General features: G+C 35.8%; 1 protein-coding gene across 3 annotated transcripts in view; it reads left to right on the forward strand.

Annotated features, from left to right (window-relative positions):
- Window positions 1-747: 747 nt before the first annotated feature.
- LOC145664760 (uncharacterized) overlaps window positions 748-24,044 on the forward strand; it is a 57,461-nt gene continuing 34,164 nt past the window's right edge. For all 3 annotated transcript variants that reach the window (XM_081731698.1, XM_081731700.1, XM_081731699.1), the window contains exons 1-3: window positions 748-903; window positions 12,703-12,834; window positions 21,776-22,473. In XM_081731698.1, the coding sequence (XP_081587824.1) occupies window positions 12,832-12,834; window positions 21,776-22,473 (701 nt within the window). In that variant the 5' untranslated portion in view covers window positions 748-903; window positions 12,703-12,831. The remainder of the gene's footprint in view (window positions 904-12,702; window positions 12,835-21,775; window positions 22,474-24,044) is intronic.

Here is a 24,044-nt window from a genome sequence, read left to right on the forward strand (position 1 = left end):
ATCTCTTTTGGCGTGAGTTCAAACCCGGTCCGAGGAAAGTTTTTTTAATTTTTTTTTACATTTTTATAACACTTTTTAAATTAAAATAATACGAAAATAATACTCAAAATTGTGATTTACTTACTTTTGTGCAGATAAGTAGTAGTAGTTGTAGTAGGAACGGGTCAGAAGCCCCGCAGGGCTCGTTTTGTTGCCCTTGTACTCCATGATATAAGGCTAGTTTTGTTCCCCTTGTACTAAATGATATATATTTTGTGACCAACTTAAAACAACTGACTAGGATAGCGCGTAAAACAGCTGGCTTGAGTAGCGCGCGAGAAAACGTACTTCCGGGAGTATTACTCTCCCGAGCGGGTCGTCTAGTGAGTGCCTCGTGGCTGCTGATGCTCCGTGAAGGAGATTAACTGGACCCAGTGATACACTTACACTACACTTACACTTTCTGTTCCCTTTACACGTACATACATTCCCTTCTTTTTCTACACTTCTATTTCTCCTTTCTTTTTTCATTTATACTTTCCACTTTCCTCTACTTTTTTGCCCTGTTCATTTTGGCTTTTCGCCCTCTTTCCCTGTCTGAAGTCCTTTCCCGACTTTTACTTTGCCTTTTCCTGATTTTGACTTTTTTCCCGATTGTGTCCTGTATTTTATTCTATTTTGCTTTTGAATTATAAATCCTCTGAGGTAGACATTTGATCATTTTTGCATTAGTAGCACATATGCATACTGAGCCGGTGCACCTACCTATTTGACCGATAATGGTCTACGACAAGACAACAACTTGTTTGCCCTGGTTGCCCTACTTGGGTTAAAGAAGGAAAGAAAAAGATCCTTGTTGAGTGTAACTGTGATGTGTATATATATTTCATTTTTTCAAAGTTTATAAGATTTTTTTTTTCTCTCGTAAGTATAGTTTATTGATGTTAAAAGGATATAAGCATGATTAATATGTAAGTTATTAACATTTTGATTACGGATGGTTTAGACTTCCCTCTCATTTAAAAGATGAAAGTGCAAGTGTTTAAAATTGTGTTGCTTATCTACCGAAAGATTTCTGGCTTTCTTATCCTCTATTTATAGTATACAATGAGTCCTCATCATCTTCTGTGCGCGTGGATACTTCCTACTGTTGCACTACGTATAAAAATGATTTTATTACATTTACAAATGGAAAGAGAACCAGCAAGTGTTATAGTTTAAGAGCCGTACTTCCCATTTAGGGAAGGACGAGAAACACCATACTTTCAGGAATTATTCATTGACTATCTAGGATGTTAAAAAGTAGGTAATAGACTGATTTCTTGCCTTTGTACTTATAGTGTTTTTCTAGGAATATCTGTTTTTTATATCGTATGGGAATAATAATGTGCCCTTGTACTTAGTGTATGACTATGTGGGGGGAGTTGAAAACACATATCGCATGTCCCGTGCACGTGGATACTTCTTACTATTGCACTACGTAGAAAAATGATTCTATTTGGTGTATAAGTAGTAATAGAACACAAAAGAAATGGAGATCACGCTGTATTCTCACTCCATGTTGGAGTGTGAATACAACATGATCTGGATTTGTTGTGTGTTCTATTACCACCTATACATGATATAGAATCATTTCTGTAGGTAGTGCAAGAGTAAAATGTATCCTCGTGCACGGGAGATGAGAAGTAGCTGTTCTTAACTATTACCCTTATTTGTTCCATTACCACTTTTACATCAAGTAAAATCATTTTTATACGTAGTGCAACACTAAGAAGCATCCACGTGCACGTGACATGCGATATGTGTTTCAAATGCCCCACATATACTCATACACAACGTACAAGGGCACATTATTATTCTTCGTATACCATATTTAAAAAAAATCCTAGAAAAACATCTTGAAGTACGAGGACCATTTCAAGAATGCAATAAAAATAAGGGAGGGAGTACCAAGCGAAAACGCGCACAGAATAAGTACAAGGGGCATATTATTGTTAATCAAGAAATATAAATCACTGTAAAAGTTAATGCCTACAATGACCTACTGAGCAACATAGAAGTGCTTACCGCCCACGTGATGAAATTTTAATAAAATATTAAAATGTCAATCCACAGAAAAGAATGACTTATTAAGTAGAATAAAACATACTATTAGCAACATTTCAAAGCAACAATATAAAAACAGATAAAAATCGTACACCTTACCTACATGTGCTCCTACAGCAATTTTCTTCGATCCTTTCCCCCAGCGTGCTTCCACCTACATTCAGAAAACAAAGCACAAGTTACGTCAATGTGCGCAGAACCATAAAAAAAGTCAACTCCACGTATGCGGAACCTCTAGCTAGGACCGCAGGACGTTATACGGCCCGCAAGAAAATTCCCGAAAATACAAATTACCAGTAAGTGAAAATAAACAACAACAACAACAAAAAAGCTTCGCGTTGCGTTCAGCTCACAAACATTCTACGGAATGACCGCAAAGCTCTACGGAATAACCCCTAAAACCCGTCTCCTTCACAAAAACCGGTAAGCAATCACGCTACACCTGCTACTACTGCATACGACTCTCAAGCAGTTGAAGAGCGTTCGCCGTCGATCAAAATAAATAAGGAGTACGATCACAAAGGTGAAATACGTATCTTGTTTTTTATATTCGTATCACCAGGAAAGTGAACGGCACTCGCTTCGTTACCCCATTTTTAAGTTCCTAGATGTTCAATGAATAATCTGTAAAGTGACGAGTACTTGACGTATACTATTAGCTTTGGTTGTAGCTAAGGAAGAACTATTGATATATTGTACAAAGGTGCTGATGGGATGGTCAGAATAGGGTTCAAAACTTCGCACTCAAAATTTAGCTGCTCACGGTAGCCAGCATCTAAGCACGCACTTATTACGCACTGAAAATATACGTTGGTCTCATATTTTATTGAAACTTAACGATGCACGCTCCAGCTGCGCGACTATAAATAGAACAATTTAAAAAGGGTATAGAAGGCACGGGAAAGAGAATACAGGGTCCGGTTAGCATTGGGTTAGGGAAGTTAAAATTTTTGGATCCATTTTGTGGAAATGTTTGTTATTTCTCACGTGCAGGTCAAGTGGCACACCACTTGAAATAATAGTTCAAAAAATATAATTCTTTCAATAATTTTCTCTTTATTATCTCCAGAAAGAATTGCTCTGGGCAACATGAAAATATCTGACTTAGTTTAGGTAAAACTCAACGGAGCCACCAGAAGTAATAATTGAAAAAATACAATCCATTTACGATTTCCGCATAAATATGGCATTTAGTCGTATGACTATAAAAACTGCAGTACAAAAATCAACCTGTGCTAGGGGGCACGAGAAACCACGAATGCTATCTACCCGAGTCGGGACAGGGCAGGGGCAAAGCTGGTCAGCCGAGGCAGGTGCGTCCAAACGAAGCAGGCATGTAAGCGATGGTCACTATACATGTAATGGAGGGTAGTGAAAAGGAATGGCTTTTGGCAGTGTTACGAGTTTCAATAGCACTTGTCATGGTTTCATACGGTCTATGTTTAGTTGAAAGGGTCTAGAAGTATGTAAAAATAAAACATTTACAGCAGAAACGAGATGGAATAGTACTAAGCCTACATTTCGCAGTGATGAGAAATGTAGATTGCTGTAGAGTCTGTATGTATTTATTGGTTGAGTTGGGTTGATTTTGAGTTTAACGTTCCTTTTAACAGCGGAGCTATATGAGACAGGACCTACTGTTTAACGTGGAATCCGAACCACATGAACTCCCGCCGAGAATCGAACGCGGTTCTTCCACGCCAAAGGCGCATACGCTAACCGCTTAGGCACGGAGGAGCTCTGTGTGTACTTATTGGAAGCGCACATAAGGTAATATGGATACAAATATCCAAGTAATTAGCCCTGACGTAAACTAACCTATGGCATTACAGCTGTATCGACAGACCACATGAAAATCGAAAAAAGTCAATATTATTTAGTTTCTCCCCAAAATATTATGTTGTGATCTTTGCTCACTTCGCAGTGATTATTGTTCAAATATAGTGTTTACGTATGGCATAGTTGAGTAGTAGTAGTATAAAACTAGTGCATAAAACACCAACCGATTTGTTCTGGGTGGCCAATAAAAGCACGAATGGTATCTAAGCGAGTCATAGCAGAAGCGGGGCCCGAGCGGTAGCGAGTGGGCGCGTCCGTAGGGAACTGGCCCGTCACCGGCGGAGCGTATACGCATGAACGAGGATAGTGGAAAAACACTTTATATGTCATAAAATGCATGGTTTATTTGTTGCACTCCTTTAAATGATATCCAAAAAAATACCAAAATACACTTACTTAGATAGATTAATTTTGGTTAGATGTTCCTGTTCTTTTCTGTGGGTTCAATTTGTATCAACACAAACTGTTTGCCTGTTTTGCCTTTCACACAATTTCAACTACGGACACTCCTTATTTTTGTACAACTCGATAAAACTCCGAGACAATACGTGATAGTCTTGTCATTTACACACCATTCCCAAACTGCCCTTGCGATAAATCATAACAAGTGTACCTTTCTGCCAAATAGTTCTTTCCACTTATAGTGCCGCTTACATCAAAAAGAAATAACAACAAGAAGTAATTTCTTAACTTTAACTGTTCCTCTCACCTGATTTTCACTCACTCTTCCTCACAAACCAAAATAAATTGTCCAATTCATCTGATAAATTTTCTAACCTAACCTAATATTAACAAGAAATAAGCGAAATCTTTTTTTTTCTTTCTTCGAAAATTAGGCTGGACCTCTTTAAGTAAACATCGGCCTTTCATACTAGTAATGCTCCACTTCTAATCATAAAATACAACTTCTGTGTACCGCCAGTGGAAAATAGCATTTAGTGGAGTCATCTTTCAAATGCACTCACTTATTTCATACGTTGTAAAGCACTTGTAATGATTATACATAGTAACCTCATACTTGTAAACCTAAAACACAGCTGTATTGCTTTGCATTTTATTCTGTCGCCTGCAGAAATTTGTTCCCTCTAAATATGTCTTTTCACACACAGTATTCAATTTCACCTGTAAATTATCCAAAATATGGTCTGCCAAAACTTGATCAGCACCATTTCTCGTGTTTGAGTAAGGATAACAATTGTAAAGTTTACTCTTTTTTTATTATTATTATTATTATTATTATTATTATTATTATTATTATTATTATTATTATAGTAGGTTATAGTAATGTTACCAGTCCTCTTTTGTCTTATCATTCCTCTCTTTCGGATCCTGAAGATTATCCATGTGTTTTTCTAGGAAAATGGGGAAAATGTCTTCTTTTGGAGGATGTTGCGACTTCTGTTTATTATTATTATTATTATTCAAATACTAAGTTTTTAAATGAAAGGTGATGAAATATTTCAGTCATACACTTTCACTGGGAATTATGTAATAGATGTTGATCTGAGACAATGCATTAAATGTTTGCGTTATTGGTATTGTAAAAATTTAATTGCATAAATGGGACTACTTTCCGTAGTTAGCTCACTTAAGCTGAAATTTAGAGACTATGCCAACTAAGGAGGTTCACTCGTATAAATTGTAATTTCTCAATCCGTCCTTAAGAGATTTGTCAACTATAACTAGTGATGGTATGCATTATTGAGGCGACTTTTTCCCCTTTCACTAATTTCAACCCTGAATTATACCACTAAGTCTCTGCTGTCAAGTAAATCACATTATATTTTACGAAAATTGAAGTATTGTTACGAAATCTTCACAGAACTAAGCTACTGTATTCGCAAATAGGGGTGGGAGGCATATTAACATTCGATATTGATCCATTTGAGGCCATCACTAAGACTATTAGAAATCATCAGAAGCATACCATATTCTATAAAAATCGAATCATTTTAGTTTACGAAAGCTATTGTTAAACTTTTTTTTTAAAAAAAAAATCATAACGAGAGAGTAAGCGAGTGACTAGATATAAACGAGTGAGAATGGCAGTTGAGAGTTCTTAAAAAAGCAAATAGTAGATTTCTCTCAGAGGGCTTTGAGATTTTTCTTAATGCATTCAAATAATATAGAAATAACAAAATTATTATTTTATTTGTCAAATTTAAAAGAAAAAAGCATTCTTTTGGGATATAAGCAGTCAGTGAAGGATACAAAAATTTATTGAAGGGGACGCAGTTCTGGGAATAGAATTTTTTTAATATATATAGATGTGTGTGTGTGTGTGTTAATATTCTACGTTCAACGTGGAATATCACCTTTCCAGTTGGGGTATCTTCTACGTTTGACATTTATTCGCTATAATAAACTCACTCGATTGGTGTTTTTGAGTCAAAAGACCCAATATATTTCAGTTAAAATTTTTCTTGTACCCGTTACATCTGGAGACCTACATGTAGAGTAGCCAAACTCAAACTATCACTTAACTCAGTATGTTGTGATTATTCCGTAGAAAAAACGAAAACTCGATTTAAGGGCAATTCAAAAATTTTGTGACCCCTGATCCACAAACTAATTATTGGCCAAGATCGCAATATTGTGATTTTTTTTTATCATTCCTAAGATTCTTTTCTGCGCAGTATAAAATGAATTATTGCCAAGATCGCAATCTTTTGATCCATTTTTTTCTTTAAAATTCTTGTTTTGTAACTTATCGTTTACTAACTTTCGTTATGTTCCAAAAGGGGAGAAAAAATAATACACTATACATTCTAAATATCGATTGTAGCTTTGAAAACAAGTTATGAAAGTGAGCGAAAATAAGCTGTATTTTTATATAACTTCAGAAATGAAAGAAAGTATTTGCATTTCTCACAAATCTTGAAATTCTGTTCTTTAAACTAGTAACTTATAAATATATATATTTAAAAAAACTTGGATTGAAATGATAACCTTAATATGATGATAATTAACTTTTCAGTCGTGTTTCTCAGTATACGCTAGTCTCAGAATTTGTTTTGAACATGTATTTATCAAAAGTGCTGGCTAACATATAAAAGAAAAAAGAAACAAAAAAAGGGAAGAGCGTTAGCTACTACCTTACGCGGGGCCACCTACTAATAGTTTTACTAATGCACTACATAGTTATTGGTAGTATCGGCATCTATGGCATAAACCCGTCAAACGTCCCTTGGCGTCGTCGAGTCTGTGACCACACTATTCACGGAAAGTATTTTCTAAAATATAAAATTGCATATTTTACTTCAAACAGGCTATAAGCATAATTTATACTGTAATTTGTTCTATAATTATCTCAAGCTAAGGTAAGGTTTCTTATTCATTCAGAACTTTATATAAATGTGTTATGTTGAAAGGTGTTGTATACCTTAATGCGAAAGCATCGAATTCGCCCAAACAAAGACCAAAATCTGATAAAAATCTCTTTCAATGTGATCACCTTAGTTGTACCACAATATTCTAACAAAAAGCTCAAAAATCCAAACGGGTCCAACCCGAAAATAAGAGAGGACCTTTTCTAAAATTTCTGTCTTCGCATTGGAAAAAATGTTGCCTCTTGTTTATGACTGCATCGTGGGAAAATGGTTAAAGAGCCTGAAATGAAATTTTGTACATAATTAGTACCTATCTCAAGCTTGGATTTTATTGTCTAACTGGGGCCGCGATAACTCAGTTGTAGAGCGTTTATCTCTGGTGTATAGGGTCCTTGGTTCGATCCCTGCTCACGCCAAGTCAGCTTTATAGCGGACAAACACCGTGTGTGTGGGTTTTCTCGGAGTTCTCCCACTTTCTTCATTCCACCATTTCATTAATTTCTCATCATCACCGTCTCCTTTAGCGTACCCAGCATAAGCGTAGGACGTAAAACTCGAAGATTTCTTTCTTTTTTTATGTATCATAACTTTGATAAAGAGGGTATCGTAAGGGAAAAAAAAAAAGGAGTTCAATATCTATTTGTAAAATAGAATATATTACAGAGTTTTTAATAGCATACTTTCATTCATATGCGTATCCTAAGGAAGACAGGAGGTGTGAATAGTTTCCAAAAACCTAATTCTTCCGCTGCAAAGAAAGGAGTTTTCAGCTAGTCTAGAATAAAAACAATGCAATTATATTCCCTTTGTTTTTGTAGCACATACTCGCCTATTAGTTCAAACAAACAATGAAATATCTTTCTCCATGTGTCAGTTATTTACAAATGGAGAACGCTTCACTTGATAAAGGATATTACGTCTCAACACTAATAGCAATCAAATCGGGAAACTCCCGAATTATTCTTACGTGTAACTCAATTATCATAGGCCTGTCAATCGTGAAAAAAAAAATTTTTTTTCCCCCAAAGGCCTTTTTAGATTTTTTTAAAAAAAATATTGATTTAATAAAGCTGTTTTTATCTCTAACTCCTAAATTTGGAGTATTCTTTCAGTAGTTGTCTTGCGTCTTTTGACAGAAACAAAAGAAATCTTTAGTCAGGATGGCTGGCCGAAGAATATCAATCCTGAGTGTGAGAGAGTTTAATTCCTCTTCTGTATTATATGGAATTATCCACCTCTGTTAAATTGTTAAATTCTTGCTTTCTAGAAATCAAAATATAAGCGAGAGTCAGTAGTGCAAAGCATATAATACAAAAAACGCGGATGGATCTTTACGCATTCCCTTTGTGCACTTTTTTCTTTGCTATTTTAAAGTTTAGTTCAATGTGTCAAGATTATGCACCGAAGCTAAAGAACACAGTGATAATTACATAGATGGTAATAGTGGCATGACAAATGTGAGAAGAAACAAGAGAACTGTGAGAACGGTATTAGTCCACCAGCAAGTCCAGTTGGTGAGAGCTGGGATCGAACCAGCGAAACCACGCACCAGATGTGAACGCTCTATTACGAAGCCACCGGTTCCATAGTTTTGTGTGTACCGTAGAACATGAACATGGTTTTTTAAGTAATAATAAGGCTTTAAATGTACATATAAAATTTAATGAAACCTAATTTTGCGCATTAAAATCTACTGGATTTTTTTTAAATGAGTTTTTCACGACGCTGGTTTAAATTCGGGTAAGTGTTACGAGAGTTACCGTGGAACCGACGGTCAAACACATAGTGCCAATCAGGGTTGGCAAAAACCATGGTTTTTATTGAAAAATAAAAAAAAAATTGTTTAAATCTTTTTTTTTTAAATAATTTGCTCTATCTATTTATATCACATATGGACAGAAATAAGTTTATTTTGCCGTGGTGTTATTATACAACAACCAGGTTATGCTGGAAGGGGTCACATAGCTTAAAGCGGAATCCAAACCGCTTCTCGGCTTACATCCGAGAGAAATTGTCCTCTATTTGAACTCGAAACCGGGACTGATTGGCCACAAATGTGATACGTCTGCTGACTCACTCACGAAGAACTCCTGATAAAAAATACTTGTACTGATCTTTAAGTTACATATTTTTTAATATAACTGTCAAGAGTCATTTCAGAAGGATAAAAAGATAAACAATTGCACAAGTGAAGCCATTATGCAGAATTACATATAGACAATTTTAAAATACTGCAGAGTACAAAAGAACTAATTTAGTCCAAGTTAGTTCACTAGGACTTTTATTAGTCCAAGTTAAGCAAATACAACAACGACTTAATTTGCATATCAATAAGAAAAGTGAATAAAGATACGAATTATTTGGTCCACTTTGGCTCTGACCTATTTATACATAGATACCAAAGATACTTTTGATTTCAATAAATGCCTCTCGTGGGGTTTGTATGACATCTTTACCCCCCCCCCCCAAATTACGGCATTTCGAGGTATTTTGTCAATAGTAAACATTATTAAAACGAAATAATATTTAGAATTTTTCTTTGATTGCAATTGCATAACAATAAGAACAAACTATAAAAAAATCACAAATGAAACGTTCATAAACTTGTTTAAGAAAAAAAAGTTAGTTGCTTTTGTAGTGTAATCTCTGAGTTACGAATGGGGAATTTAGGTCTAAATATAATACTAATAATATACGGGAGGGAAACGTGATAATCCACAAATGTGTGTTTATAAAAATTGTACGAACATTTACACTTTTATAAACATTTTTCGTTTTTTGGTTTAAACCACCTTGGTTTAAACCAGCCAATCGAATTGAGTGGTAGAAGCTTCCCTGACGCTCGCTTCAATAAGGTCTACCGGAAAGCTTTGTCCGTTCTCCAGTCTCTGAAAGAGCAATGTCGTTTTCAGCTTGACAATTATTTTATTGTTTCAGATAATCTCCCTGGTTATTCACAATTTCTTCCCATTTGAATGGCATCTTATCAATATCTCATTTTTAGAGTCTAGAAACTCTCACACCTGGGTTGTGAAAAATCCATTTATTTTTAAGAAAAACTCAGTGGGTTTTATTGGACAAAATTGAGTTTGTTTAAATTTTGTACATATATTTAAATACATATTCCTACTTAAAATACCATTTAAGCATTCATGTTACATTCTATACATATAACTATGGAATTTCGTTGTGACGACGCGGTGCGTAACTTCTGGCACAGATTCCTGGTTAGATCCCCGCTCCGCAAAGTAGGCCTTGTGGTGTAAAAAGACCATTTGCATGGGTTTCTCGAGGTTCTCCCGCTTTCGTTATGCCACAATTATCATCCGTCTTATCATGATGGTCTCCCTTAACCTCATAATCGTGATACATTGAACTAAAGTTAAGAAAGGAAAAGAAAAATGTCCCACAAAGGAATCTGTGAGGCCTCGTGCAAGTTCCGTGGACACGCTCTGCACCATTGGCACTTGTTTATATTGATTTCTAGAAAGAAGGAAATAAGCAATTTTCTAGAGTAACATTGAGGTGAGTGATTCCTTACAGGAATAAAATCCCCTATTACATTCAGGATTCAAATCCTTGTGCCAGCCGTCATGACTGGAGATTCCTTTAGTTTCATAAAACACGCCTAACAAATACATGTGAATATTATTCTCAGATCCATATTAGAAGCCCAGCACAAATTCGATTTTTTATTGGATTTTTTTTTAAAGGTGCTCGTTTAGCAATTATTCTATACTGAATGATAGAGCTATTTTGATCAATTTTGGATATGTAACATGGTTTCATATCCTGACGAGAAAAGTTAGCGGGAGGTAGCGAAAGTACTAAAATTTAATAAATGTGCACTTTATCAATGTCATTTCAAATTTCAATTTAAATCAAGTTAGAAACACGTTTGAAACTTCATGCTCACTGTATTTGTATGTTCTCCATTTATCTCCTTGGATAGGCCTTTAAAAAAATAAAATAAAAAAAAATCAGTTGAGGAATATGGACACTTTGGAGGGGGCAAAAGATAAGTTTTATCCTATAGATTAGCTTATAATAAATACAGAACTCGTTATTTATCAGGGAATAAACCTCTAGGCTTCCCCTGAATGATTTCCATGTTCTATGATTAAATAACAAAGAACTCACTGCCATCTAATATTTTCGCATACATCGTAGCTAATTTTGAGATGTATGTACTTAGTATTATGTTTGTTCATTTTTCTAGACCACAACCGGAACACGTTATTTTATTAAACATCTCTGTAATGGTATTTCGTAGTTTGCTTCAAAGGACGAAATTCATCTTGCGAAGACAAAGACGTACAATACATAGTCTTTTCAGATGTGTAGTATTATTTAAAAAAAAAAAAAAAAAAATCGGAAAACCAAGAAGAATGAAACTACTGTACTTTGCCAGTTGAAATTTCATTTCAGGCAGGAGTATGAAAGTCATTTTTTTTTTAAATGAAAACTACCTAATACTTCAAATTTACACGTGTAACTTCCCTCCTTCCCCCACAAGAGGAATTTTCAGGTTGTTTAAAGGGGACGTAACTACTTCCCAATTTGATACAAAAATTGAATGCTGTGAACTTAATTATACTAGAAAGGAACTACGAAAGCAGAATGTTGATTGTTTTGTGTGTTTATTAGAGTTTATCGTTTCCTTTTAGTATCGATGCAATATGATACATTGATCTATTGCTTAATGTGGAATCCGAATCGCCATAATGGGTTCGAATGTCAATGCGAATCGGACCCGGGACCATGTGCACCAAAGTCGTGCGCACTAGCCACTAGATCACCGGATAGGGCTGAGTTACAATTGGTGTACATAGTTCATTAAACGAATCTAAAGAAGAGTATGAAATGCTATCGACACATTGAAGTATTCTTGATCTCAACACAAAAACGAAATTTATGAAGCTTCAATTTTTATCAGGGAAAATAGAGTGATTAATTCCTTTGAATGAAGTGATTGAGAGAAGAGCTGGAGCTCTAGAGCGAAGTGTAAGAACGATATGAAACAGCACTGACGTCAGTTTGTTGAAAGGGTCCGCTAAAGAACCTATAAACTGCATACTGTCCATTTGTGCTGGTGACAGTATGATTAATGTGTTTCATAAATAACTGTCCAAATCTTTAATTTTATTTCTCTTAATTTGAATATATGTCTAAGGTAGTTAATAAAAAAAATAACGTAAGAGTTATGGTAGACTAATTACAATTTAATTCTTAGCATTACTGTTGTTTACTTTTATAATTGCTGAACCGGCTTAGCAGCACACATTCAGTGGTAAAGTAACTGGCAGGGAAAAGTAATAATCATGAATTCCATAATGACTATGTTACTTTTCGGCAACATTTTGTGTCAATTAGCTAGTAGTAGCTTGCATCTAGAGGTGTAGTATATTGAGGAGAGTGTAATCTGTTGAATGTATTTTATACTTGACAGGTGTCGAGAAAGTGTTCTTTGTAAACAGTGCCTTGAACCATTAGAGAATTTGTTGTCTTCTGTGAGAGGTGCCATGTTACCTTGAAAAGGATAAAAGAACCCTTGGAGAAACCATTTACTCAAACAAACATGGTAGGTATAAAGTACTTGGAAAGAGTAAGTATGTTAGAATCTCACTCAGTAATCCTTAAACTTTTTTTTTTTTTTTTTTTTTTTTTTTTTTTTTTTTTTTTTTTTTTTTTTTTAGGTACAGTGATATTTCATTAATACATCTAAGATAATTATTATACCGCATATAAAACAATGCTGTAGGGAGGCGCTGATCTACTGGGTAATCATAAAGTTACAAGACTCCTTGAATACAAATGTGAAGAAAAATGTATTTTTGAAACAATAATACAATTTATTCTTGAATACGAATAGCGAATGATGTACTACATTTAATATTAGTTGCTGTAAGATGGATCCTGCAAGTCTTGGTATTTCTGTCCACGAGAGACTTGGCAGTAGCATGAAATTACTTTGCTTGATCTTTTCGTATGGTTAGTGTGAAACAAGGCCAAGTTGTTGGTTCTAAGTTGTAGAGTTGTCAACGCCATTTAGTTCAATTGTCAATTGCTTAAAAACATTTGAAGAATTGTTACTTCTTGGATACTGTTGTGTATAGCGGAGTGTCGATTTAGTAGCTGAGTAGATGTGGAGGTACAAGACGTATAAAGTTTAAAACAATCCACAAAGTAGACGATGCCAGGAAACAAGTTGGTGTCATATTTTGAACCGTTAGATACGGATGAAACCGATATCGAAACCTACATAGAACGGTATGAGCAATATTGTCTAGCAAATGATATACCACCTCACAAAAAAGTATGGATATTATTATCTCTCATTGGCGGTTTTATTTATAAAATTCTAAAGGAACTTGCAGCTCCATGTAAAGCACCAAGTTTGGATTATGAAAGTACTAAAGATATTTTGGTAAAGCATTTTCAGCAAACGTCGAACTTCATCGTAGAGAGATAGAATTCCGTAATATGAAACAAGAACGTGGTCAACAATGTCAGGACTATATTCTGCAGCTAAAGAAATAAGCTAATCGTTGAAAATTTAGACCTTTCCGGGAAGGCGCATTGAGAGATCAAATAGTATGTGGTTGTTGCGAAGTTGCTCCAGGGAAGATGCTCTCAGTGTCTTATTTGATGTCTTGTCCCAAATTTTATGGCTTACTCCTTTTTGACGTTTGCTTAACAGAAAGTGCACAGACAAGTATGTGTCCTTTCAAATGTCTGGTCTTATATATATTGTTACCACACACTCAGTGCGATTTCTGCATTTCTGTGTTGAACTCCCGGGTATGGCGTCAAACAGGAAGGATAGAATAGAGAAGTCGAAACACATTGAATGAATCACTCATTTACTTTAGAAACAATTCAAATCAAATATATAGTTGAATTTCAACGTTTCAAGAAAGCAGCGGCTATGTGAATTTGAATTGTATACGAATGATTTTCTTTTTTAGGGCGAGGAAAAAGCGAAACGAATGAACATCATTATATTGTTTAGCGTCAAAAACTGATGTTGTATTCATTTTCATGCAAATTCGGCGGTAGGGTATGGACTCTTACTTTGTTTGTGTAACCTCACCATGTGAACTATATATTTTTATATTTTAGTTGCTACTGAGATGAGGTATTCTGGTTCACATGATAAGCTACATAATTTGTGAAGAAGTGCCCTCTTATTTTTGAACGTAGTCCCCTCAGCGTTGAATGCAAGTATTCCACAGCTTCGGAAAGGCATGGATACCACGTTGGAAGGATTCTCTTGGTCGAGATTGTAGCCACTCGTACACCGCATTTTTTTTTATCTCTTTATCACTATTGAAATGCTTGCCTCCCGTCGTTCCTTGAGTGGTCCAAACAGATGGAAGTCACTGGGGGCAAGGCCTGATGAACACGATGAATGAACAAGACAGTTAAAATTTATTTCATCGATAGTCTCAACTCTAAAACGGGTAGTATGCACTCTGGTGTTGTCATGCAGTAGGAGGACACCTGAGGAAAGAAATCATCGTCGTTTACGCCTGATTGCAGGGCGAAGTTAATTTTGCAGCAAGTTTGAATCGAGGCACTCGATACTTTCACTTCTTTTTCCATGTACTATTCCAAAATTACTCCCTGTGCATTCCAGAAGAGCGTGAGCATGACATTTCCTGCTGATGGTTCAACCCGGAATATCTTGGTTTCGGCGAAGATCTATGCTGCCATTCCTTGCTCATTTTTTGGTTTGTAGTTGATGATAATGAACCAGGTCTCATCGCCATAACAACCCCTCGGCGTTGGAACGATGCAAAAGTTCTTCACAGACGTCGACGCGACGATATTTCAATTCTACAGTCAGCTGACTTGGGACCCATCTTGCAGACACCTTATTGAAATACAGAACATTATGCATACGGTGTTAAGCTGAACCAAAGCTACTATTCATTATTATGGCGATTTCTTTGAGCGTAATAGGCCTATTTTCCTTTAGAAGCTGTTTCGCTGACGGAATGTTTTTGTCGGTTACTAGACGGTGAGTCTGTCCCGGTCCAGGAGCGTCCTCCATAGATGTTGTGCCACTTTTAAACTTCTTACACTACTCGTATACTTGCTGCAGGGACAAACACGATTCACCCTACTTTGCTGCCATCCTGCGATGAATTTCAATTGGTTTCACACCTTTACTACTCAAAAACCGGATCACCGAACGCTGTTCTAACGCGGTGCATGTAGACAGTGGTGCAGCCATCTTGATAATGACTTTGCCAGGTTCGTCGTTCTTCCACCAAAACTCTATCACCTGTCGGTCATTAAGTGCAACTCAAGGCATATTGCTGCTACGCATCGAAGCAGTCGTCCAACTTAGGACATTTGGAATGAAACGTGGCATTTTTAAGGTTTTCATTTGATCCTCCCTCGTATATGCGAGTAACAAGTTTCTTGATAATATATTTTGTCTTGTGTTCTATTTAATTATAATTGTTAGTGCTTTTACAGTCCTTTGCTACTTTAATGCGTATATTGAGCTAGCCTCATTAGGAGTAACTTTATTAAGGGAAGTGTTAGAACTTTCTTATAAAGAATTACACAGGAAATTTATTAAATATCGGGTGTTCAAAAAATGTATATACAATTTAAAATGAAATAGCTGCTATGTTATTATGAGTATTGTAACAATACAAGGGAAATGTTACAACACAGTTCTTCCTAAATGCTCAAACTGCAAGACACCAACCTGTAAGCATTTTTGAGCACGATTCTCTACATTCCTGACGACTTTCAGAGAAGTTACTGGGACTGTTTAGAAACCATTCCAATATCACACCTCGGTTCCACTAGTGACTGTGGCTTCTTACTGTGCACTGACAGTCCCTTACAAGTATAAATCTAGAGGGTTAAATCAAGTGAATGTTGCAAGGTACTCAATCGGGCCCCACCGTCTCCTTTAGCCTAACTGGCATAAGTGTGGGACGTAAAACTCAAAGATTTCATTTCATTTCATTTTTTCAATCGGGCCCCGTCCTATTCAACGTCCCAGTATGCTCTTATTCAGGTAGGTGCGTACATCTGCATGGGAGAAAACACAGTAGGGTACAGCATTGCTGAATAAAAAATGGATCATCACCAAACAAATCTCTTATAAATGATAAACGTAGTTTCTTCAGTCTTCCAGTGTAATTTGGCTAGTAGGTATATCTTCGAAAAAGAAAATTAGTCCCCTTGATGAAAGGCTACACCAGGCGATGATGATGTGGATCTTCGGGATTCTAAAAAACATAGCTATGCTGGCTAATCGTGTCATTTAATTCAAACTGTGTTTCATCACACCACACCATTTTGCAAACAAAATTAGCATCATCTACTTTCGCAAGGAACCATTCACAAAGCTGAATTATTCTGTGTGTGTATCAGCCTCATTCAGTGCGTGTAACAGCTGTGGAATGTAAGCTTTAAGTTTTACTCTGTAAAAATACGGATTGAATTTGTACTTCTCTTTCGTTTCACGTTAACATTGTTATATTGGTTTCTATGATGAGTGTGTGAATGCATCCAATACCTGAACAGACGATACTTCACTTATACGAGGCCGACCTGATCTTATGTATATCCGTCATTTCTCCTTCCTTTTCAAACTTATCAAACAAGCAAATAATGCTTACGTGTGTTGGTAGTTCATTTCCATATTTCTGCCTGCGTTGTCTTTGCACTTGCACAGACATTGTCGAACTTCCAGTACCATTTCAGAATGTATCTTCGCTACACTTTCCCAACTGACTGCATAACACCGAATTGATTTACACCCATTCCATCTGTTGTTGCTGCTGAACGATAACACTGCACGCTGAACCGTAGAAAACGCAAATTAAATCGTTTTGCATATATAACACATTCTTAAGGTATGTGTACTTTTTTTTCTTTTTTTATATAACAGCCTGGTACATCATCTTTAAATAAGAGTAATGTTACATCTGTACGGTTTCGACTGCTTTTAAGAAATACTTTGAAAGCATCGACATGAATCGTTTAAATGCAACAGAATGATCATTTGTTGATAGTGCTTACATTGTAGTGTAAGTTGTAAAAGATAGTGTTGTCTGGGCACATACATTGTTTTGTATAATGTCAAATGCTAAGGCTTAAAATTTATGTTAGGTATGGAAAATTTAACCCTTTTAAATTATGATGGCACAACACCTGTGCCATGGCGTCGACCTTCGGAATTTGCTTTATAAGTCTCTAGTAAAGCTTTTTAGACCGGATTTTTTGCATTTATTCAAATATGGAAGCATCATAGAACATATTTTATGGGCATTTTGCAGCCTCGCGTGCTCTGTCTGGGGGCTATGACGTCACAAACATGGACGATGGTTTTAAAAAATTGTATATTTGAGAAGTTTTTTTCAAAAAATCCCTGACACATTACTATTTATCCTAGAGTCATGGTTTGTACCTCGTTGGTTTCGCTTTGAGACAGGCTTTCGAAATGTACCACTCAAATTTCCCTATCGTGTACCAGAAGCGGGGAAAATCTCGTCCAAAATGGAAAAAAGGAGATTTTTAAGAAAAAATTCCTTTTTCCCGATTTTTCTCTTCGCAGGTACACGATAGCGAAATTTGAGCGGTACCATTTAAAAGGCTGCCTTACGCTGAAGAAAATGAGGTATGACTCATGTTGCTAGAGTTAACAGACGTGTCAAAAAATCTCGATTTCTTCATTTTTTTCATTTTTTACACATTTTTAGTCAATTACTTTAGTAAAGTATTTACAGTATTATCACTATTTATTCTAAAGTCATGATACGTACCTCGTTTTCTTTGACATGAACCAGTCTTTCAAACGGAACCACTCATGTCTCTAGCTTGTACTATAGTGGAGAAAATTCCAGAAAGGCCCAAAATCGGGGAAAAAGGGATTTTTTGACAAAAATTTCCCTTTTTCGCGAATTTTCTCCACTATGGTACATGCTAGAGACATGCGAGTGGTACCGTTTGAAAGACTAGTTCATGGCAAAGAAAACGAGGTACAATTCATGTTCCCACAATGAACAGTCTTGATGATGATGATGATAGTATAGAAATTCACTGAAAAGGTGTTATCAAGGGAAAATATGTAAATCGGCTTTAGCATCAAAACTATTCATCCCTGGGACACTCTTTGTATCTCATTCTCTTCACCGTAAAGCAAAGTTTTTTTAGTAGCATTCGCATGATCGTATCCTATACCAAAAGGGACATATTCGCGATAAAAAAAGGGATTTTTTAAAAAGAAAATCCCTTTTTCCCACTTTGAGCGGAAATTTCCTGCATTTGGTACACTTTAGGGAAATTTTACGGACGCAGTTGGAAACACTGCTTTACTAGAAACAAAACGAGGTATGAACCACGATCCTATGATAAATAGTCTTGACGCAATAGATGATTGAGTGAAAGTCTACAAAATACCTCAAAAAAGCCATAATTTAAAAGGGTTGATGTTGAAAATTATGTTAAGCCTTCCGTTTGATTTCCTTAGACCACGATTACTATTAGACCACGAGTCCTAATGAAGTAAGCTTCAGTGTGTTTTTCTCTATTTGTGATTTAGAACGATACAAATGTTTGATATACAGGGTAGTGCAGAAGTCAGTTTATCCCAAAACATGTGTCTGTGAATATATGAATAAACTGACTTATTAGTTACACTGTATATTGTATGTAATGCTTGTTTTCCGACGTGCGTTTGTTAAAAGAAATTAAATTTAAATAAATAAATTTAGAAACTTCCTACTTTGCTTTCTGAATACTCTTACATATTTATTAAACAACTATTTATCAGTCGTCGATTTTTTAAAGCGCTTTACAGATAGCTTTTTTTATTATATGATTTCTGACAATGATGTTTAACAAGTCCGTGACAACGTACAGAAGATTTATATGAGAGGATACATTTCGAGTTTGTTTATATAAGACAACTTTTCACCCGGCGTATGGTAACAACAGTTATACAATAGTTTGTACTGTGTATATCTTGTACACTATATATTAAGGTCGTAGTTTTGTCATGCCTATATATATATATATATATATATTGTGAGCTTCGTTTTTTATTTTTTTTTTATTTTTTATTTTGTTTTTTTTATTTTATTTTTATTATTATTATTATTTTTTTTTGTTTATGCATGTAATATGGATTTGTAAACAAATTATCTTATTAATACTTTTTGCAATAGTGAGGAAGGAGGATCTGATTTTATAAAAACACGAAAATAATGAAACTGTTTTTTCTTGGGTATCGGAGTGAACGAGTCGACTGCCATTGGTGCCTCGAACGATTGCAAGAAAGAGAAATGTTAGAAAGAAAACTAAATAATCGTAGGTTTTAAGGCCTAGAGACAACAGAACATAACGGTTTAGATGGATATTATTGATATTAAATATTTATTAAAATAAAAGGAAAATAAGCAGAAATATTTAAAATTGCCAAAAATGAACAAATGAAATTATATAAAACTAAAACGACGTAACGAGCGAAATATAACTCACATTCTATATTACAATATAGCCTCCAGGGCAAGAGATACGTGTGCCAAGTGGGATCTATTGTAATCTATATAGAAATATTGTATGGCATGGCCCTGAGAAAATTTGAAATATTGCTTGAGCCACGATAAGATTAATGTGTGTCTAGGGGAATCAAGTTAAAATTATAAGAACCTTCTCCATGGCATAGACGTGTTTACCTTAGAATCTTGCCAGTTGAAAATTGGAGAGAGAGAGAGAGAGAGAAAAGATATTGTTGAACTTTTTCCTCTATATATCCTACAAATAGGATGTTGGCTGGAGAACACCCGAAAAACGGAAAAGGTGGAGTGAAGTACATGAATCAGAACTGTCATTAGTGGGGTAGGTCGAATATGGTTTGCTATGATGGCGGAAACGGATTCAATAGTTTCCGTGACTCCTCTAGCATGCAACATTAATTTCCCTTTTTTTGTTAATGTTTTCCTTTTTCCGGTGAATGAATGTGAACGGAAATACAGTCCAAATCTTGATGAGAAAGAATTTTGTGAAAGTAGTGTAATTTTTTTCTTTAAGGGAAGAATTCCAACCTATTTCATCAAATGCATATTCCGTACTTTCTGTAACCATTCTTTTGTCAAGTAATTGCATAAATGCAATTATATTTCCATTCCCAAAAACCAACCTCGAGAAACAAGTTTCTATTTCTAAGAAAAATAATGATGCGATCAAAATTAAAATTATCTCTTGCAGTAAATGTAGGATTTTGTGGAGGTTATAGGCGTGGAGAAATGGCTATATATCGTGTATATGAAACCCAAATTATGACTAAAATTAATCTGATCAAATAGTACTTACGAGTAACTTGGGTATTTTATTTTGAATAATTGTTTTGTCTCTGTTACACTTCCTACAAGGTTTGAGCTGGCTTTTAGCATTTTCATATTGGGATTCTTTAGGTAATGAAAGAGGGTAACAGAAAAGAAAAATGTAGAAAATGTATTTTTAAGAAACCTTTTCCTGTTCGACAATAGATATAGAGGTGATATCCAAATAGCGCATCAAATTCTGATTCAACTTCACGCAAAGGAATCTTAATAATCATTTTACTCACTGGAGATCCTAATACACAATAAGATTTCCTTGCAGAACTGTTGAATCTTCTCTAGAACCCTAGCCACGAATAAAAAAATAGAAGAGAGAAATCTTTATGATTTGACTGATTGAATGGTCATATCAGCACCGAGACTATGTTAGACAGTGAAAATTGGATCAATGCATGATTTGCTTCCTGGTCGGACACAACCAAAAATTTATATACTGTTTAGCTGTATGTTCTTAAGTAAAAGAACAATGAAAAAATGATGGTATAAATCTTACTTTATTTGTGATTCCTTTAGTTTAATTTGAACTGATATTAGGAGTTCTAACATCCATGTGTTCGGCTTTCGCAACTTCGATTCTCGGTGGGAGATCGTCTCGCTCGAATTCCATAAGCTCTAGGTCAACATCTCATAATAGCCTCGGTACTGAAAGATACATAAATTCAAATTTAACCAACCAATTCTTTTGGTGAGGTTTCAGTTGCTCTGCTGCTTTATGCGTAGTGTAATTTTTTATTGCTCTAACATTAATTTTGTTCTGTTTCTAATGTATTCAGCAGATAAAAACCGCATTGAGTACTCAACCAATCGGCATGAATCAGAGATAGCTATCTGAAAAACTATAGAAATTGTCTGTAGAGAGAGTGATAAACAGGAAATAACCCCTAAAAATAAAGTTCTTAAACCAAATACTGTGTGTTAAAATTATTTTTATTGTAATTTAAATAATTCTTTACTGGAGTTAGACAATTAGGCCAGTGTTTATATGTGTTTTCCCAGACGACTACTAGTTAATTGCATTTTCTAAAAATTTAAGATTAAATTGTATCCTTGTTTGCAACATAATACCTAACATGGCTTTTCAACCTGAAAATTTATTGTATTAGAGGGAGGAGAAACGAGATTGATCTGTTTTACTTATTTTCACAGGTTACAGATGGAAGTGTCGGTGGTGATCGTGCAGAAGGTGTGTTATTAAAAGATATCCCTCCAAGCATTGGTAATTCTGTCAGAAATGACCGACTTATTCTGCCTAGTCATTTATCGAGCCCTCCATTTTCGGAAACTGAAACAGGTAGTGCTTCATGTGAAGTATTAACTGGTCAACAGAAATCAGCCTTATGTGAATCAACCACAAATTCGTTTTCTGTTCCTGAAAAGAATGAATTAGGATTCAAAATAAAAGTCGAAATAAGCGAAATAGATTCTGTTGAACAAGATGAGGAATTGAATCTTCCGGTTACTGAGAAAGAGAATGTTGGTGTAATTGATGAAGTATTGAATTTATTACAAACTTCTGTCGATTATCTGGAGACAAAGGAATCCATCAAAAAGGAAATTTCAGGACAAAATGATCAGAACGTTATTAGAAGCTTGGAACAAGATATAACGCCGAATAACGAAGATAACGTTTCTCTGAAATGTGGTAATGATAAAATTGGTAACATTTCTGCCGCGACGAGGGTGAAATTAGAAGATCCGTGTAGCTCAGTTGCAGATAGTACTGATGGTAGTAATGTGAACCCATCGGAGATTGATCAGCGAACATCTATAAATGTCAATATTCCTGGAGACAGAAACGTAGACAGTACCCTTGACGTAGCTACTCAGAATTCAAAGGATTATATGTAAGTAATATTTATATTTCTTGTTATAGGTTATGTGAGAACTATGTTTTCCTTCGTTGTTTAAAGTAAGAGCTGAATATTCCAATTAAAAGTAATACAGACTGTATAGGATGTGTAAAGTAAATGTAAGCTAAAACTAAGCTCCCTGACACGAAACTTCAAACGGTGAATGTATCTGATTGGGAGAACACATCGCGAGTCTCATGGCTGTTGTTGCTGGTTTTCTTCACCAGAGTTCTCTGCATCTTTCTCTAATAGCTTCCTAATATCCTCTCGACTTGGAAAAGCGCCTCTCTTCTGATTGCGTCTAGTTTTCCCTAATTTTTAGCACCTTTTTATTGAGGAATTTCTCGAGAACCCTCTAGGATAAAGACTGACTGAAGAATCATTGTAGCAATATATATATCCATATTATAGTCAAACGCTTGGAGTCAGTATAATTATATATACATACATATATATTGGAGTGGACAAAAACCGTGTTAGATGTGTTGATTGGACGCGTCTCCTGTAGGATTGACGCCCGTGGTTCTTTGCACGTTGCAGGGCCAACAAAAGATAGTCTCTCACGTTTCATACTACATGCGGAGGGACGATAGAGCCTCTTTGGTACTGTCACGGTCTTACACCATTAATTAAATTGTCACTATAGATTCACCGAAAAAAGCCTTGACACGTGAGTAATGGCAACGTCAGTGTGAGCTGTCAGAGACCTTCTCTTGCTAGTTTCCTATATGCGTTGATTACAAATTTTTGTTATACACCATCAAATTTTAAACCATATGAGCAGGGGTAGACAAAAATCTAAAAACACTTCATACAGGACACGTAAGTTTGGCCCACTACTGTACAACACGTTGCGGTTGCTGATCGTTTTTTGTTTTCAATGCGTCGTGTGGATCTTCCTCTTCCGTCAGCAGTAATCAGTTTACCTGTGACTGTCGTGGTGTGAAAGTGGTGCGGTAAAATGGGGGACCAGACAGATTTCCAAAGAGACATGATCGTTGGTGCCCGTCTGGTTGAAGCTTCAGTGGCAACAGTGGCGAACATTGTTGGGGTATCGAAAGGCACTGTGTCCAATGTCACGAGGACATACACAATTCATGGGCAAACGACGTCTGCAAAGCACAACAGTGGTCGAAAGACAATCCTGTCAGATATGGACCGGAGGGCATTAAAACGGATTGTAGCAGCTAAAAAGAAGACCACTGCAATGAAAATTACATCTGAACTCAATTTCCGGTTTCATCAAAACAGTGAGACGGGAACTTCATAAAATGAAAATTCATGGCATGGCCGCTATCGTCAAATCCCTGGTCACAGGAGTAAATGCGAAGAGGCGTATCCAGTGGTGCAAGAACCACAAGGCGTGAGCAGTGGAAACTCGTAATGTGGTCCGATGAATCGACCTTCACCTTGTTTCCAACAACCGGTCTTGTTTACGTATGGAGAACGCCGTCTAAGGTCTATGATACAGACTGTCTGCTCCCAACTGTAAAGCATGGGGATGGTTCTGTTACAGTATGGGCAGTGATATCGTGGTAACCTGCAGGTCCCATCATAGCCCTGCA

Source organism: Thermobia domestica, chromosome 11 (assembly GCF_964235325.1).
Source record: "Thermobia domestica chromosome 11, izTheDome1.hap1.1, whole genome shotgun sequence".
In the NCBI taxonomy this organism is placed as follows: Eukaryota; Metazoa; Arthropoda; class Insecta; order Zygentoma; family Lepismatidae; genus Thermobia; species Thermobia domestica.